Raw genomic sequence first — 15,581 nt, 5'->3', positions numbered from 1 at the left:
TATATAACATTTTTAATGTATTACTTTTCAATTATTTGTTCCACATCTCCCTATAGGTTTTGGTACAGAATATTCCATTATCAGACCAAGTGTAAATGACCTTTTCTTAGTTATGTAGCAGTGGTTTTGAGGATGCGCAGTGGGTAGTACAATCACCTCAAAGCAAGAAGATCGCTGGTTCGAGTCCTAGCTGGACCAGTTGGCATTTCTGTGTGGAGTTTGCATGTTCTTCCCATGTTGGCGTGTGTTTCCTCCAGGTGCTCCGGTTTCCCTCACACTCCAAAGACATGCGCTATAGGTGAATTAAATAAGCTAAATTGGCCATAGTGTATGAGTGTGAATGCAAGAGTGTATGGGTGTTTCCCAGTATTAGGTTGCAGCTGGAAGGGCATCCACTGTGTAAAACATATGCATAAGTTGGTGGTTCATTCCGCTGTGGCGACCCCTGATGAGTAAAGGGACTGAGCCAAAAAGAAAATGAATGGATGATTGGAGGCTAATGCTTGCAGTTGGTTATCACACTCAAAATGCAGCAACCTTTTCTCAAGTACAAACTCCTACAGTCTATGAACACACACAGAGAGAGAGAGAGAGAGAGAGAGATGAGGCTTTCCTGCAGGGGTGGGGGATGCTCTGACGTTGAGTGTGTGTGTGTGTGTGTGTGTGTCCACGGGTGTGCGCCCAGAGCTGCGCTCATTGCTCGGTGAGTGTGCACCGGTTTGGATACGTTACCGGAGCGAGGATGGCTGAGTGAAAGGATTGTGGGTATTCTAAGGAATGAGCAGAAGACATGGAAGGGCTGCTTTCTCCCATGCGCACACGGGTAAGTGCTGTGGTTGCTGGGGGATACAGGAAAAATGCTATAGAGAAAGAGAGTGCCGGTAAAAACATGCGTTTATAATGTCCCGTTCTGCCTGGAGACAGCAATATAAGGACAGCAAGCATGAGACCACAGAATAAAAGGGTCTGCTGGTTTCATTTTAGGATTTTCTTTTTGAGAGTATGTGACTTCGAGAGTATGAGAGTATGTCACTTCTTGCATGCATGAAGGTGTTTTTGGTTAGAAAGAGAGGCAGAATTTGGGTGAACAGCAAGTTGAGGTGAAGTCTAGGACAGACTTTAGTGTGTGTGTGTGTGTGTGTGTGTGTGGGTGTGTGTGGTTGATGCTGAATGCAAATGCATGGAGAGGATGACAAAAACTGTAGAGTAGAAACAATGTCAGTCGGTCATCGTCCATACATGCTGGTGTTTTTGGGCGGAATGGGAGCGAATGTGACGGTGGAAGCAAAAATTTGAGTTCTAATGTTACAAGCAAAACATTTGAGTTCTAATAAGGTGAAGTGAACTCTTACTGAATGCAAATGGGAATGAAAACAGCCATAGAAGATAAATACTGTCAGTGGATCATTGAGATGGAAGATAAATTTAGAGGTATAATTCACAAACAGCAAGTTGAGGTGAAGTCTAGGGCAGACTTCAGTGTGTGTGCGTGTGTTTGCACTTGATGCTGAATGTGAATGCAGGGAGAGGATGAAAAAACCTTGTAGTGTCAGTCTATCGTCTTCCGCAAATATGGTGTTTTTGGTCAGAAAGTGAGCTGATGTGGTCATGAAAGCAAAATTTAGAGCTATAATTCAGCAACAGAGTTGAGGTGAAGTCTAGGACAGGCTTCAGTGTGTGTGTGTGTGTGCAGTTGTGCACTTGAAGCTGAATACAAATGCAGAGCAAGAATTGATTTCACCCAATTTTGCACAAAATATGGACACACCGTACTTGTTGTTGGAACTGTAATTAAAATATGCAACACAATAGTTGGGTTTGTCCATTTTTGACCAATAATTGGGTTGAACACTCCAGGATTTTTCAAGCTAACACTTTCTGAAATAAAGGTACGAGACTGGGGTGTCACTGGGTATCATGATTTTGCTAACTATGATGTGATCCTGGGTCAATATCAATGTTGATACATAGTTTGTGTTGGAAAATGTAATCCATGCTTATTCCCTACCTCTAAACCCAACCATGGCTGTAAATTATTTCCAGAATTAGAGGAGAATGATAGTTGGATAACAATCATGTAGAATGCATAAACTGTAAGCCTAAACTTAACATAAACAGTAAACATATCCTTTAATTCTGATTGGCTGATTGGAATGTTGTTTCATGATCAACATGGATGTTAATCCTGTCCTACTTGGTGAAATCAGGTTGGCAGGGGTGCTACCTTTTCAAAAGGTACAAAATTGTACTTAAAGGGTCCATTTTGGTACATCAAAGGTATGTACAGTATTATGGCTCATTTCCACTGACTGGTACGGTACGGTACGGTACGGTACGGTTTGGTACGGGTCACCTTTATCAGGCTTGCGTTTCCACTAACAAGGGTACCCTTTTGGTGGGCGTGGTGTATGACAGAAAGTTTCAGTCGATGTCATTCTAGCTCGAGGAAATGTCTACAGTAAAGCTGTACGGGTCACTTACATATCATATGAAAAGCACTTCTCACAAAACATATGCTTCATACACATAAATACTTGTGTAGAAATGTTTATTACTAACTTTTCAATGAACATGAGTTGATTATAACTGCAGATCAATGACGACTACTGTAACGTCTGTAATTATATTAAATAACTAAATAAATGAACATATATAAACACATACAGCCCCTTACAGTCTCCGATATGTTATCAACTACAGAAGAACTACATATAGCAGACATTTCGTCCGTATTTAGGTTCAAAACAACACAAAATATAGCCCACAGTCAGTGAAAACCTCTTATCTGTGTATGTAATCTTCAGCAGCACATGTAGCCTCTGTTAGAGAGTAATTCCGTCATTCTGAGTTCATATTAGTCCAAAAGGTGAAGATAATGAGTTAGTTATACATGGCATTTTGTTCATGTTTGCTGAAAAAATAATGTGCTCCTTTTTTCCGGCTTCTCCTTTGTTTCTTCACGCTTCACTCTCGCGTTTGTCAGTGTCTGACAGGATCAGGTTTCAAAAGCACGTTAATAATCAAGCGCAGGTTATTATCATCAGCTCAAGAAGTTTGTTATTTCAGATATAATGTTAGACACGCGCGAGCGCTAGCAAAAAAGCGAAACCGCTCGCGCCTCAGACTGGCTCGTAAAAAACTACGGGGCACAGGGTAAATCTGCTCTTCTTCTTGGCTTTGTGGCTTTTTATCCAGACGACGGCAAGGTTTGTTTGAGCCCAGATCGACCATGGCTCGTTATTATATGTATTTATAATTTCGCTATAATCTCTCGCTGTGTATTTCAAACATGGCGGGTTTTTTGTTTTCATTCTGGCTTGTTGCGTAAGCGAATGACGTATCTCTGTAAACCAATAGCGTTCAGCTGCGCGTGTGGCTCCGCCTTTTGGTACCCTTTCTCGTGTTTGGCACCCTTTCGAAAGGGTGCCGAAAAAGTGGTACGGTACGGTTTGGTTCGGTATGTTTTTTGACAGTGGAAACGGCCATAAAAGCGTACCAAACCGAACCGAACCGTACCGTACCGTACCACACAGTGGAATTAGTGCCTAAAAATGTACACATTTTGTCCTTTAAGTACTAACATGTAGCCGTGAGGTATTAATAAGGACCCTTTGGTTACAAATGCATACCTTTTGAAAAGGCACCACCCCAGTGACAGCTCTCATACCTTTATTTCTAAGAGTATATAGAGTAAAACTCAATGTCAGCTGATCATCGTCCACAGATGCACAAGTATAAACAGTCATATTGAATTCATAAAGATTTTCATTTGTGTCCAGTGATCCGAGTTCAACCTATGACATTTCATCTCATCTCATCTCTGACTTTCTTTCTCTGTGTTTCTCCATCCTGCTGATGGAATGTGTGTGTGAGTGCTCAGAATGGTTTTGGGAAGAGTGTGGCAGGCAGTTCTGGCAGCGCATTGTGTGGGAGTGAGTTTATGGAAATCATAATCATACAGGTGATGCAGCTGCACACGAGTCTTGCAGATGGCAACAGTGTTGCACTTTAATGCTTTAATAAATATGTATGGGTGTGTACTGCATGAGAGTTTGTTGTTATGAGATTTTTAAAAAAGGTTGTGAGAAATCAGGTTGTGTTTTACTGTTTCAGACAATAAACAATGCATCATATATTTCATGATTTAAATATCAGCTTTGCATTTCATGTTTTTTCAGTGTCATACAGTTTTTTTTTTCAAAAATATTTCGAAGTTTAAAGAAAGAAATAGATATTTTTTTCCTAACATATACTTTTTTGGGGATTAAATAATTTGTGATTTCAATAAAAAATGTTTCTATCTATTTTTTAAGCCTGAATAGTCTGTGATCACAAATAAAAAAGTAATATTAGATATAAATAATGGTCCTGTTAAACAGTTTGGAGTTGGTAAGGTTTTTAAAATGTTTTTGAGAGGAATGATTTGAACATTTAACAGCGCAATTTAAAAAATGGTTTCATATTTCAGTAATTTTTAAAAATGACATGTATTTTATGAATAATCACAATATTAATTATTATAATACCGTTGTTTTTGAGGAATAATTACACTTTTTTTGAGAACTTTTGAGAAAAAAGTAGAGCTTATTAAAAACATCCAAGTTTAAATAGAAATAGAAATTACAGCTGAACAATATATCGTTTGAGCATTGATATTGCAATGTGTGTATCTGCAATAGTCACATCGCAGGATTAGATTATTTATTACAGATCAAAAGATAAAGATATTATTAAATATTATTATGTTTTATTATTTATACAGTGGTGGCCATGTTATTTTACATTTGATTGTTCAATTTCTGTACATGAATACTGTTAGACTCCCTAGAAAACCATAAAGCACTGTTTATTTATTTATTTTTGCTTGTAACTTATTATAATTTATGCAGATCCACTGGATAGAAAAAAGACTTGATCACCCCAGTCGATCTAAATTAATGAAATCTTTCCCAATAGAGCTGTTCAAATCAACTGTTGATAATATATTCATATCGCAACATATATCGCAGTAAAACAAAATATTGCAATGTTTGATTTTTAAATAAAAATTTATAAAATTCATTATATATTAATATATTAGGATAAAAGTTTTCTTCACTCTTCATACAGGACAAGCCGGCATTGGTTGGTTTGTCCTGATGCTGTTGGTTTTTTAGTTATGAGGCTATTAGCTCGTGTGTGTGTGTTTTACACAAGGCCAACAGATTGCCAGCACAGCAGGATGTTTGTTCTACTTTCTAATATAAACCATCTCAAACCGTGTGGCTTTAGGAGAATTCCATTTCAATTAATTAACACACATTCATTCATGTGCTACTTATGACACTGTTGACTGGTCTTCCTCATCATGTGTGTGCGTGTGTGAAGATTCACCAATGTATCGTGGTGCTGAGACAGCAATTGTCATCGAGTCAAGTCTAGCCATGCATGAAAAAATGGAGGGAAAGGAAGATAAAGAGATGTCAGCAGTCTTGTTTGATGTGGCCAGACAGCAAAAAATGTAATACATTATTTCTCTATCTTAGTCCTCGGGGAGACACACTTTGCTGTATTAGAGTATAGCATCAGTGTTTGACAACACAGAACCCTACTAAACATCCCATAGCATGGCATTGATGTGAAGGCTCCATGGATCCATTTTAGGTCCACTTCTCTTTCATTAGGGGATAAGATTAGGAAGCATGACACCTCAATTTGGTTGTTCATTCATTAATTTTCCTTCGGCTTAGTCTCTATTTCAAAGGTTGCTACAGCAGGATTGAACCGCCAACTATTCCTGCATATGTTTTAAGCAGCGGGTGCCCTTCCAGCTGCAACCCAGTACTGGAAAACACCCATACACACCCATTCACACACACACATACACTACAGCCAATTTAGATAATCCAATTCACCTATAGTGCGTGTCTTTGGACTGTGGGGGAAACCGGAACACCCGGAGGAAACCCATGCAAACACAGGTAGAACATGCAAACTCCACACAGAAGTTCCAACTGGACCAGTGGGGACTCGAACCAGCAACCTTCTTTGCTGTGAAGCAACAGTGCTAACCAGTGAGCCACCGTGCCGCCCTCATTTTGGTTGTAATTCATGGAATCACATTAATCCATGTGGAGAAGACCATCCAACACTTTAAAACAATGCTGAGTTGTTGTAACCCAACGTTGGGTCAATTTTGTCAAGTTATTAAAATGACAGACCATTTTTAATTGTAATTTACAACTACCCAGCATTTTTAAACTGTATAGACCTTTTTGATGGATGTAAACAATAACAATAGTCCTAAAATATATCCTCCTTCATGTTTTTCATTTCATTTACATATTTTCAGAGAATCCTAAAAGGTCCACATATTGATCAATAATGTCGCGACAGCGGTTTTAATGTTATGATATGATTAAGTTATGAAATAGTTTGACAACAAGCAGGAAATGTTCATGGCCCAATGACATCGCCACATTGAAATGGTCTATATTGGAGTGTATCGCAATAGATGGCTGTAGGCCATTCAGCAAGTTAGCATCATTCACGTTCCCCTGACAAAAAGCCATTATTTTTTGGATTATACAATAATCCGAAATACAAGAATAATGAGGCAAACTTTATTTATTCATGACCCTATACTTTATTTATTAAACAAATTATTATTTTTATTATTATTATCATCATTGACAATTTATTCACATTTTTATTCATCTTTTTTGCTACCCTTCGCCTATATACTCGCCTATTGTAACACGGGGAGTGACAGAAACAACTGAGGTAGGATCCACGTGCAGGTTTATTCGTTGTCAGAGAAGCAAGGGTCAACACAGGTGCAAACAGATGTATATGGGCAGTCCAGAATCGTAAACAGTCACAGGCGAGAGGTCGGAAGGCAGGCGGCAGACAAGGATAACTCAGTAGACAAGGCTAGGGTAAACACACGGTGAAACAAGACAAAGGAAACGCGTTGTAAAGTCACTATACAGTAGACAAGACTCGGCAAAGGCATGGAGTGAGTGTGATGTATAAATAGTGGGTGTAATCAGTCTTGGAAGCTGCAACAGCTGTGGGAGTCTAATCAATGGAAATGAGGAAGCGTGTGTGTGTGAACAGAGTGCATGTATGAATATGTAGTCCCAAAATGGCGGATTTGTAGTTCATGTGTGAGAGATCCAGCGATCTGGGAGTATGATCGCTGGTGATCGTGACAGAGCCCCCCCTCTAAGAGTGGCTTCCAGACACTCCTAATACTGATCAGGCGGGAGGTGGAGCGGAGGCGGAAGAGGGGGAGGGATGGAGGGCCAGGACCATGTAGAGGAGGAGGACCTGGAGCATGAAGCTGAAGGCCTGGAGAGTGGAGCTGCGGAGGACCTGGAGCGTGGAGCTGAGGAAGGCCTGGAGAGTGAAGTTGCGGAGGACCTGGAGCATGGAGCTGAGGAAGGCCTGGAGAGTGGAGTTGCGGAGGACCTAGAGCATGGAGCTGCGGAGGGCCTGGAGAGTGGAGCTGCGGAGTGCCTGGGGCACGGAGCTGCGGAGGGTCTGGGGCACAGAGCTGCGGAGGGTCTGGGGCACAGAGCTGCGGAGGGTCTGGGGCATGGAGCTGCAGAGAGCCTGGAGCCTTACTTTCAGCAGACATCGGCGGGTCATATGAACCTGGTGGCCATTCAGGAAGCTTAGGCGGCGGCCATTCAGAAAGCTCAGGCGGAGTTGGCAGCCATTCAGGAAACTCAGGCGTCGGCGACCGTTCAGGAAGCGCAGGCGGCCGTTCAGGAAGCGCAGGCGGCCGTTCAGGAAGCGCAGGCGGCCGTTCAGGAAGCGCAGGCGGCCGTTCAGGAAGCGCAGGCGGCCGTTCAGGAAGCGCAGGCGGCCGTTCAGGAAGCGCAGGCGGCCGTTCAGGAAGCGCAGGCGGCCGTTCAGGAAGCGCAGGCGGCCGTTCAGGAAGCGCAGGCGGCCGTTCAGGAAGCGCAGGCGGCGGCGGCCGTTCAGGAAGCGCAGGCGGCGGCGGCCGTTCAGGAAGCTCAGGCGGCGGTGGCGGCGGCGGCCACTCAGAAAGCGCAGGCGGCGGCGGCGGCCATTCAGGAAGCTCAGGCGACGGCGGCGGCCATTTAGGAAGCTCAGGCGACGGCCATTCAAGAAGTTCAGGCGGCAATGGTAGCCATTCAGGAAACTCAGGCGGCGGTGGCAGCCATTCAGGAAACTCAGGCGGCGGTGGCAGCCATTCAGGAAGCTCAGGCGGCGGTGGCAGCCATTCAGGAAGCTCTGGAGGATTTGGCAGCTCTGGCAGTGACTGAGGATCTGGCAGCTCTGGAGGATTTGGCAGCTCTGGCAGTGACTGAGGATCTGGCAGCTCTGGAGGATTTGGCAGCTCTGGCAGTGACTGAGGATCTGGCAGCTCTGGCGGATCTGGCAGCTCTGGCGGATCTGGCAGCTCTGGCGGATCTGGCAGCTCTGGAGGATCTGGCAGCTCTGGAGGATCTGGCAGCTCTGGAGGATCTGGCAGCTCTGGAGGATCTGGCAGCTCTGGAGGATCTGGCAGCTCTGGAGGATCTGGCAGCTCTGGAGGATCTGGCAGCTCTGGAGGATCTGGCAGCTCTGGAGGATCTGGCAGCTCTGGAGGATCTGGCAGCTCTGGAGGATCTGGCAGCTCTGGAGGATCTGGCAGCTCTGGAGGATCTGGCAGCTCTGGCGGATCTGGCAGCTCTGGCGGATCTGGCAGCTCTGGAGGATCTGGCAGCTCTGGAGGATCTGGCAGCTCTGGCGGATCTGGCAGCTCTGGCGGATCTGGCAGCTCTGGCGGATCTGGCAGCTCTGGAGGATCTGGCAGCTCTGGCAACTCAGGTGGTGGTGGCCATTCTGGTGGCTCAGGGGATGGCATTTCAGGAACTGGAACTATGGCAGGAACAGACTCGGAACAGGAAGCCATCTTGTGAGCCGGAGAACTGGAAGCGGCCATCTTGTGAGCTGGAGCACTGGAAGCGGCCATCTTGTGAGCTGGGGAACTGGAGGCGGCCATCTTGTGAGCTGGAGCACCGGAAGCGGACATTTTGTGAGCTGGGGGACTAGAGGCGGCCATCTTGTGAGCTAGGGGACTGGAGGCGGCCATCTTGTGAGCAGGAGACAGGAGTATGGGTGTTGCCAGCATAATGGTGCTAATGGGTTGAGCAGCAAGCCCCATTGTTGGTGGGTCTTGCGGTCCTTTGCCCCCCCCCAAAAAATATTTAGGGGTCTCCTCCACCTCGCCCACGGTGAAGGGGGACCCACTTAGTTGTAGTGCAATATCAATGTAATTTTCTAAAGTCCCATGGGGTTCATGCAAAGGCATAGTGGAATACAGGGGCTCAGAAAGTCCTCCACGGAAGAAAATCATCAAACACAACTCACTCATAGATGTTAGGTGTGCCAGTTCGATGAATTCCTCCACGTACTCCTCAATAGACCGGGCTTCCTGACGAAGACGCATTATTGCAATACCCGCTGGATCCATGTTTAGGCCGAGTCTTCTGTAACACGGGGAGTGACAGAAACAACTGAGGTAGGATCCACGTGCAGGTTTATTCGTTGTCAGAGAAGCAAGGGTCAACACAGGTGCAAACAGATGTATATGGGCAGTCCAGAATCGTAAACAGTCACAGGCGAGAGGTCGGAAGGCAGGCGGCAGACAAGGATAACTCAGTAGACAAGGCTAGGGTAAACACACGGTGAAACAAGACAAAGGAAACGCGTTGTAAAGTCACTATACAGTAGACAAGACTCGGCAAAGGCATGGAGTGAGTGTGATGTATAAATAGTGGGTGTAATCAGTCTTGGAAGCTGCAACAGCTGTGGGAGTCTAATCAATGGAAATGAGGAAGCGTGTGTGTGTGAACAGAGTGCATGTATGAATATGTAGTCCCAAAATGGCGGATTTGTAGTTCATGTGTGAGAGATCCAGCGATCTGGGAGTATGATCGCTGGTGATCGTGACACCTATGTGCTACACTTTAAATAATGGTTTTCTATTTCAATGTACAGTATATATTTAATGCTACTTATTTATTTGGTTATGATAATAACAATGTTAACTATTATAATATAAATTGCTTTAAGGGAATAAATACACAGTTTACAGAAAAAAATGTAAAGCTTATTTAAATAATAAAAATAACTGCTAAAAAAATTTGAGTAGAATTGTGTATTCAATGGGGACGACACAGAGACTCAGTGGTTAGAACTGTTGCCTCACAGCAAGAAGGTCACTGGTTCGAGTCCCAGCTGGACCAGTTCCTATTTCTGTGTGGAGTTTGCATGTTCTCCCCGTGTTGACGTGAGTTTACCTCAGGTGCTCCAGTTTCCCCCACAGTCCAAAGACATGCGCTATAGGTGAATTGAATAAGCTAAATTTATTCCACTGTGGCGACCACTGATGAATAAAGGGACTAAGCCAAAGGAAAATGAATGAATGAATAAGTGTAAGATAACTAGCTTTCATTTTATACTAAGGAATAACAAATAACTTTGTGTAAAGGCAATCCTGTAGTGTATTGCAATAGATGGCTGCAAAGATGACTTTGATGATGAATTTGGTAAGTTAACTTGTAAGTTAGCATCACTCTGGTTCATTTCACAACAAAAAACAATAGGATTTTTCCATTGACTTTTGGAAAATTCCAGAAAATTAGCTTTGTGGTCAGCAGTTGTTTCCAATTCTTACTGTGCATATTTCAAAGCAATCTTTACAAATGAACATTTTTTTTCATTCATGCAAGTCTTCAAGCCTATACAATCACCAAATGTAAAAAAAAAAATTATATTGCGTGTGATTAATAATTGAAATTGACTGTTGGAATCAAGTGTCAAAGAGGCACATATATTTGGATGCTTACACGAATGTATTTTCTAGCTTCTCCTCATTATCATCTCTCCTTCTTCATGTGTGTGAGATTGTGTTTCTCTGGCTCCGTAATGTATGTATGTAGGCCAGTGGATCAAAAACGAGAAGAAAAAAAACCCATAAGGATCTCTGTGTGCTGACCCACACACACAAACACAAACACACACACACAGAGTCCATATGCTCTAACTGATCTGAAGGAGTATAGACAAGGTGATTTCTATCAGTTCTATTAGACTCAGAGTAGATCAATGAGCAGATGTTATCCTGGATTACATGTCAGAAGCTATTGAAGGGAGCTGAAGGTGTTTGTGTGTGTGCAGGTAATTTGACTGCCTTTAATTCCCTGTCTTTTCTTTTTTTCCATCTAAAAATTAGTCAAATCAAAATTCTTACTAAAAGGGATAATTCATGAAAAAAAGGCCAATTCTGTGATTGTTTATGTCTTTGGTAACTTGTGTGACCTCCTTTTTTTGAAACACTTCATTTAACAAACTTTGTCAGTCAAGGTTTATTTTCTTCATTAATATTTTTTTGCATTCATAATTTTTAATCTCCAGGTTTGCTATGTTTTTTATGTTTGTTTGATTAGTTGATTGATTGGTTGGTTGGTTGGTCGGTTGATTGAATAAATGTATGCATAAATAAATATGAATAATTACAGTCATACTTTACTGAAAAACAGAAATCGATCATAAAAAATACTACTACTACTGATAATACTTAATAATAAAAATATTAATAATAATAAAAATAAATAAAAATACTGGAATAATAATAAAATTAATAATAATATTAATAATAATAATAAAATAATGTTATTACTATTAATAATAATAACAAAAATAATAATAGCAAAATATTTATTATTATTATTATTATTATTATTATTATTATTATTATTATTATTATTATTATTATTATTATTATTATTATTAAAATACTGTGGTTAAATAATATATGTTAATAATAATAATAATATTAATAATAACAGTATTTTATTATTATTATTATTATTATTATTATTATTATTATTATTATTGTTATTATTATTATTATTATTATTATTATTATTATTATTATTATTATTATTATTATTATTAAAATACTGTGGTTAAATAATATATGTTAATAATAATAATAATAATAATAATAATAATAATAATAACAACAGTATTTTATTATTATTGTTATTATTATTATTATTGTTATTATTATTATTATTATTATTATTATAATTATTATTATTATTATTATTAATATTATTATTGTTAAAATACTGTGGTTAAATAATATATGTTAAAAATAATAATAATAATAACAGTATTTTATTATTATTATTATTATTATTAATAACATATATTATTTAACCACAGTATTTTAACAATAATAATAATAATAATAATAATAATAATAATAATATTTTATTATTATTATTATTATTATTATTATTATTATTATTATTATTATTATTATTATTATTATTATTATTATTATTATTATTGTTGTTGTTATTATTTGGTCTGAAAGCCACAGGTCTGTAGATAAGAATTTAAGTCATTATTATAAGAAGCCCAAACGCTGAGCAGAAACACAGACAGCAGTAATACAGACAATCAAACCAGACATCATATGGCTTTACATACTGCTTTGGTCAATTTACTGCATGTGAGATTACTGGCCTATAGCACACATAAACTGTGTGCATTTGTGGCATTATTCATGTGTGTGTGTCTCAGTAGTAAGGAGCGTTACAGCTGTCCATGCTAATACTAACAGATGGAGCCATTAAGACAGAGACCCCCAAAGCAAAAAACCGAAGAGAGACACAGACAGAATGAGAGAGAGCCAAAACAGCTCCAGTCCAATCTATCCCACTGGCAACCTCTCCATCTCTATCCTCTCATAGTTTCCTTCCCATCTCTGTTAATGAACACGAAAACAGCTGGTATGATATTCCAGGTCAAAGATGGGAGGTTAATGGGTGAAACCTGTACATGACTTGGGAAACAGCTGATTGAATTACTCTACCAAATAACTACAACAACAAAAAACAAAACTTGTCTCTTTCTGATCTCCTGTAAAAGAGCAAACTATTGGAGCGGAACAGACAGGTGGTGTCCATGTTGGAAGCAGGACTGCTGACTGCATCTCGCAGCTGTCATTGCTGCAGTAACGAATCTGGGATCTGACTGGTCCTAGAGATGGAGGTCAGAGAGCAGCTAGTTAACAGACAGTTAATGAGGAAGTGATTATCGGGGTGAAGTGATGGGAGAAACTGAGCTATTTGTATTAAGGGATTGCTTGACTTAAATGTGTTTATGTGAACTTCGTCTGTGACTTTATTACTGCTCGTTAACGCAAATTTCTGATCAGTCAATCACATGGCAGCAACTCAATGCATGTATATGGTCAAGATGATCTGCTGCAGTTCAAACCGACCATCAGAATGGGGAAGAACGGTGATTTAAGTGACTTTGAATGTGGCATGGCTGTTGGTGCCACATCTGCTGGGATTTTCCTGCACAACCATCTCTAGGGAGAATGGTCAGAAAAAAAGAAAATATCCAGTAAGGGCAGTTCTGTGGGCGCAAATGCCTTGTTGATGCCAGAGGTCAGAGGAGAATGGCCAGACTGGTTCGAGCTGATAGAAAGGCAACAGTAACTCAAATAACCACTCGTTATAACCGAGGTATGCAGAAGAGCATCTCTGGATGCACAACACATTGAACCTTGAGGCGGATGGGCTACAGCAGCAGAGGACCACACTGGGTGCCACTCCTGTCAGATAAGAACAGGAAACTGAGGCTAAAATTCACACAGGCTCACCAAAATTGTACAATAGAAGATTGGAAAAATGTTGCCTGGTCTGATGAGTCTCAATTTCTGCTGCGACATTCGGTTGGTAGAATCAGAAATTCGCCTTAAACATCATGAAAACATGGATCCATCCTGCCTTGTATCAACAGTTCAGGCTGGTGTTGGTGCTGAAATGTTGTGGGGGATATTTTCTCAGCACACTTTGGGCCCATTAGTACCAATTGAGCATCGTGTCAACGCCACTGCCTGCCTGAGTATTGTTGCTGACCATGTCCATTCCTTTATGACCGCAGTGTACCCATCTTCTGATGGCTACTTCCAGCAAGATAACGTGCCAAGTCATAGAGCCCGAATCATCTCACATGACAAAGTGTTCACTGTACTCAAATGGCCTCCACAGTCACCAGATCTCAATCTAATAGAGCACCTTTGGGAAAAGGAGATCCAACTGACCCAGCCTGGACTGGAACCAGTGACCTTCTTGCTGTGTGAGGCGACAGTGCTAACCACTTAGCCACCATGCTGCCATTTTCATACGTTTTTATTATTATTATTATTATTATTATTATTATTATTATTATTATTATTATTATTGTTGTGCTCATTTTTACCCAGGATCATAAAACATGTCATGTGTCAGTATTTCAAAAAATTTGATACATCACTGAAAGCCTGAATAATGACGCTTACAATATGTATGGTTTGTTAGGATAGGAGAATATTTTGCAGATATACTGGAATCTGAGGGTTCCAAAAAATAATTAATTAATTAAATACAGAGAAAGTCACCTTTAAAATTGTCTAAATTATTTTTAGCATTACACATGACATTAATAATTAAAATGTTTTGTTTTTTTTACAAATGTTTACAGTAGGAAATCTATAAAATTACTTCATAGAACAAAATCATTACTTAAAATTCCTAATGAGCTTTGGCATAAAAGAGAAATCAATCATTTTGACCTGTACAATGTATTTTTGAGTATTGGCAAAAATATTGTGCAACACGTGACGTTATGTTCTTGTGGTCCAGGGTCACATTTAAAATTTAGCTGGCAGTGTTTAGTGTTTGCAACTTGCCTGTTTAGTTCTGTCTCAGATAATCATGAAGTTAAAATCACAAGTAGACGATTACAAGTTCTTATCCCTGTAATGCACTAATAATTAGAGAAACTCTCACTTTTGTGATATTACCTGGAAAAAACTATAGAGAGAGATATTTTTGCCTTCATAGTCTAACTACTAATAACTTTAGAAAATAAATAAATAGTTTCAGGTGTGTTTAAATACATTTTTCGACAACACAATACAGATTTTCAGACAAGTTAATCAAATAAATATTACTTCTAGACTATTGTCTAGTTGACATTTTATTCGGAACTTAGAACCTAAAAATAAAGCAAACATTTTGCTAAAATTGATACATAATAAATCCAGTAAATCCAAAGAAACTTTCATTAAGAAGTTGTCTGTTCATTTTTATATAGCTTTATATATTACAAGTTTCCTGCAAGTGTTTACATGCTAATTTATTAATGTTGACATCGTAACAGAGTGTATTGTATGTAATATTGCTCTTTTGCAAGACTTATTTTAGAAGAAATCAGCAGAAGTTACAATACATCATCTTTGTCCTACAAGTGAACTATAAGAGTATGATTATTAGAATGTAGACTTAATTAGAATAGGGTCAGATTGTTTAAGTCAGTGGAGCTGTGTCTGTGTGTGTGTGTGTGTGTGTGTGTGTGTGTGTGTGTGTGTGTGTGTGTGTGTGTGTGTGTGTGTGTGTGTGTGTGTGTGTGTGTGTGCGTGTGCGTGTGTGTGTGGACAGAGGACGGGGAGAGGAGAGACTCACTTGGGCCGTGACCCCTCTGTCAGACAGTCCCTGTAGAAACGCCTTTGTCCT

At 40.2% G+C, this 15,581-nt stretch overlaps 1 protein-coding gene across 1 annotated transcript in view; it reads left to right on the top strand.

Moving 5' to 3' along the window:
- The first annotated feature begins 738 nt into the window (after positions 1 to 738).
- Positions 739 to 15,581, top strand: part of frmd4a (FERM domain containing 4A) — a 255,772-nt gene continuing 240,929 nt past the window's right edge. The window contains exon 1 of the mRNA XM_056478927.1: positions 739 to 823. Within this exon, the coding sequence (XP_056334902.1) occupies positions 791 to 823 (33 nt within the window). The 5' untranslated portion in view covers positions 739 to 790. The remainder of the gene's footprint in view (positions 824 to 15,581) is intronic.

Source organism: Danio aesculapii, chromosome 18 (assembly GCF_903798145.1).
Source record: "Danio aesculapii chromosome 18, fDanAes4.1, whole genome shotgun sequence".
Taxonomy (NCBI): Eukaryota; Metazoa; Chordata; class Actinopteri; order Cypriniformes; family Danionidae; genus Danio; species Danio aesculapii.
The sequence above is the reverse complement of the archived record's forward strand: the minus strand, read 5'-3'. Positions and strand labels throughout refer to the sequence as shown.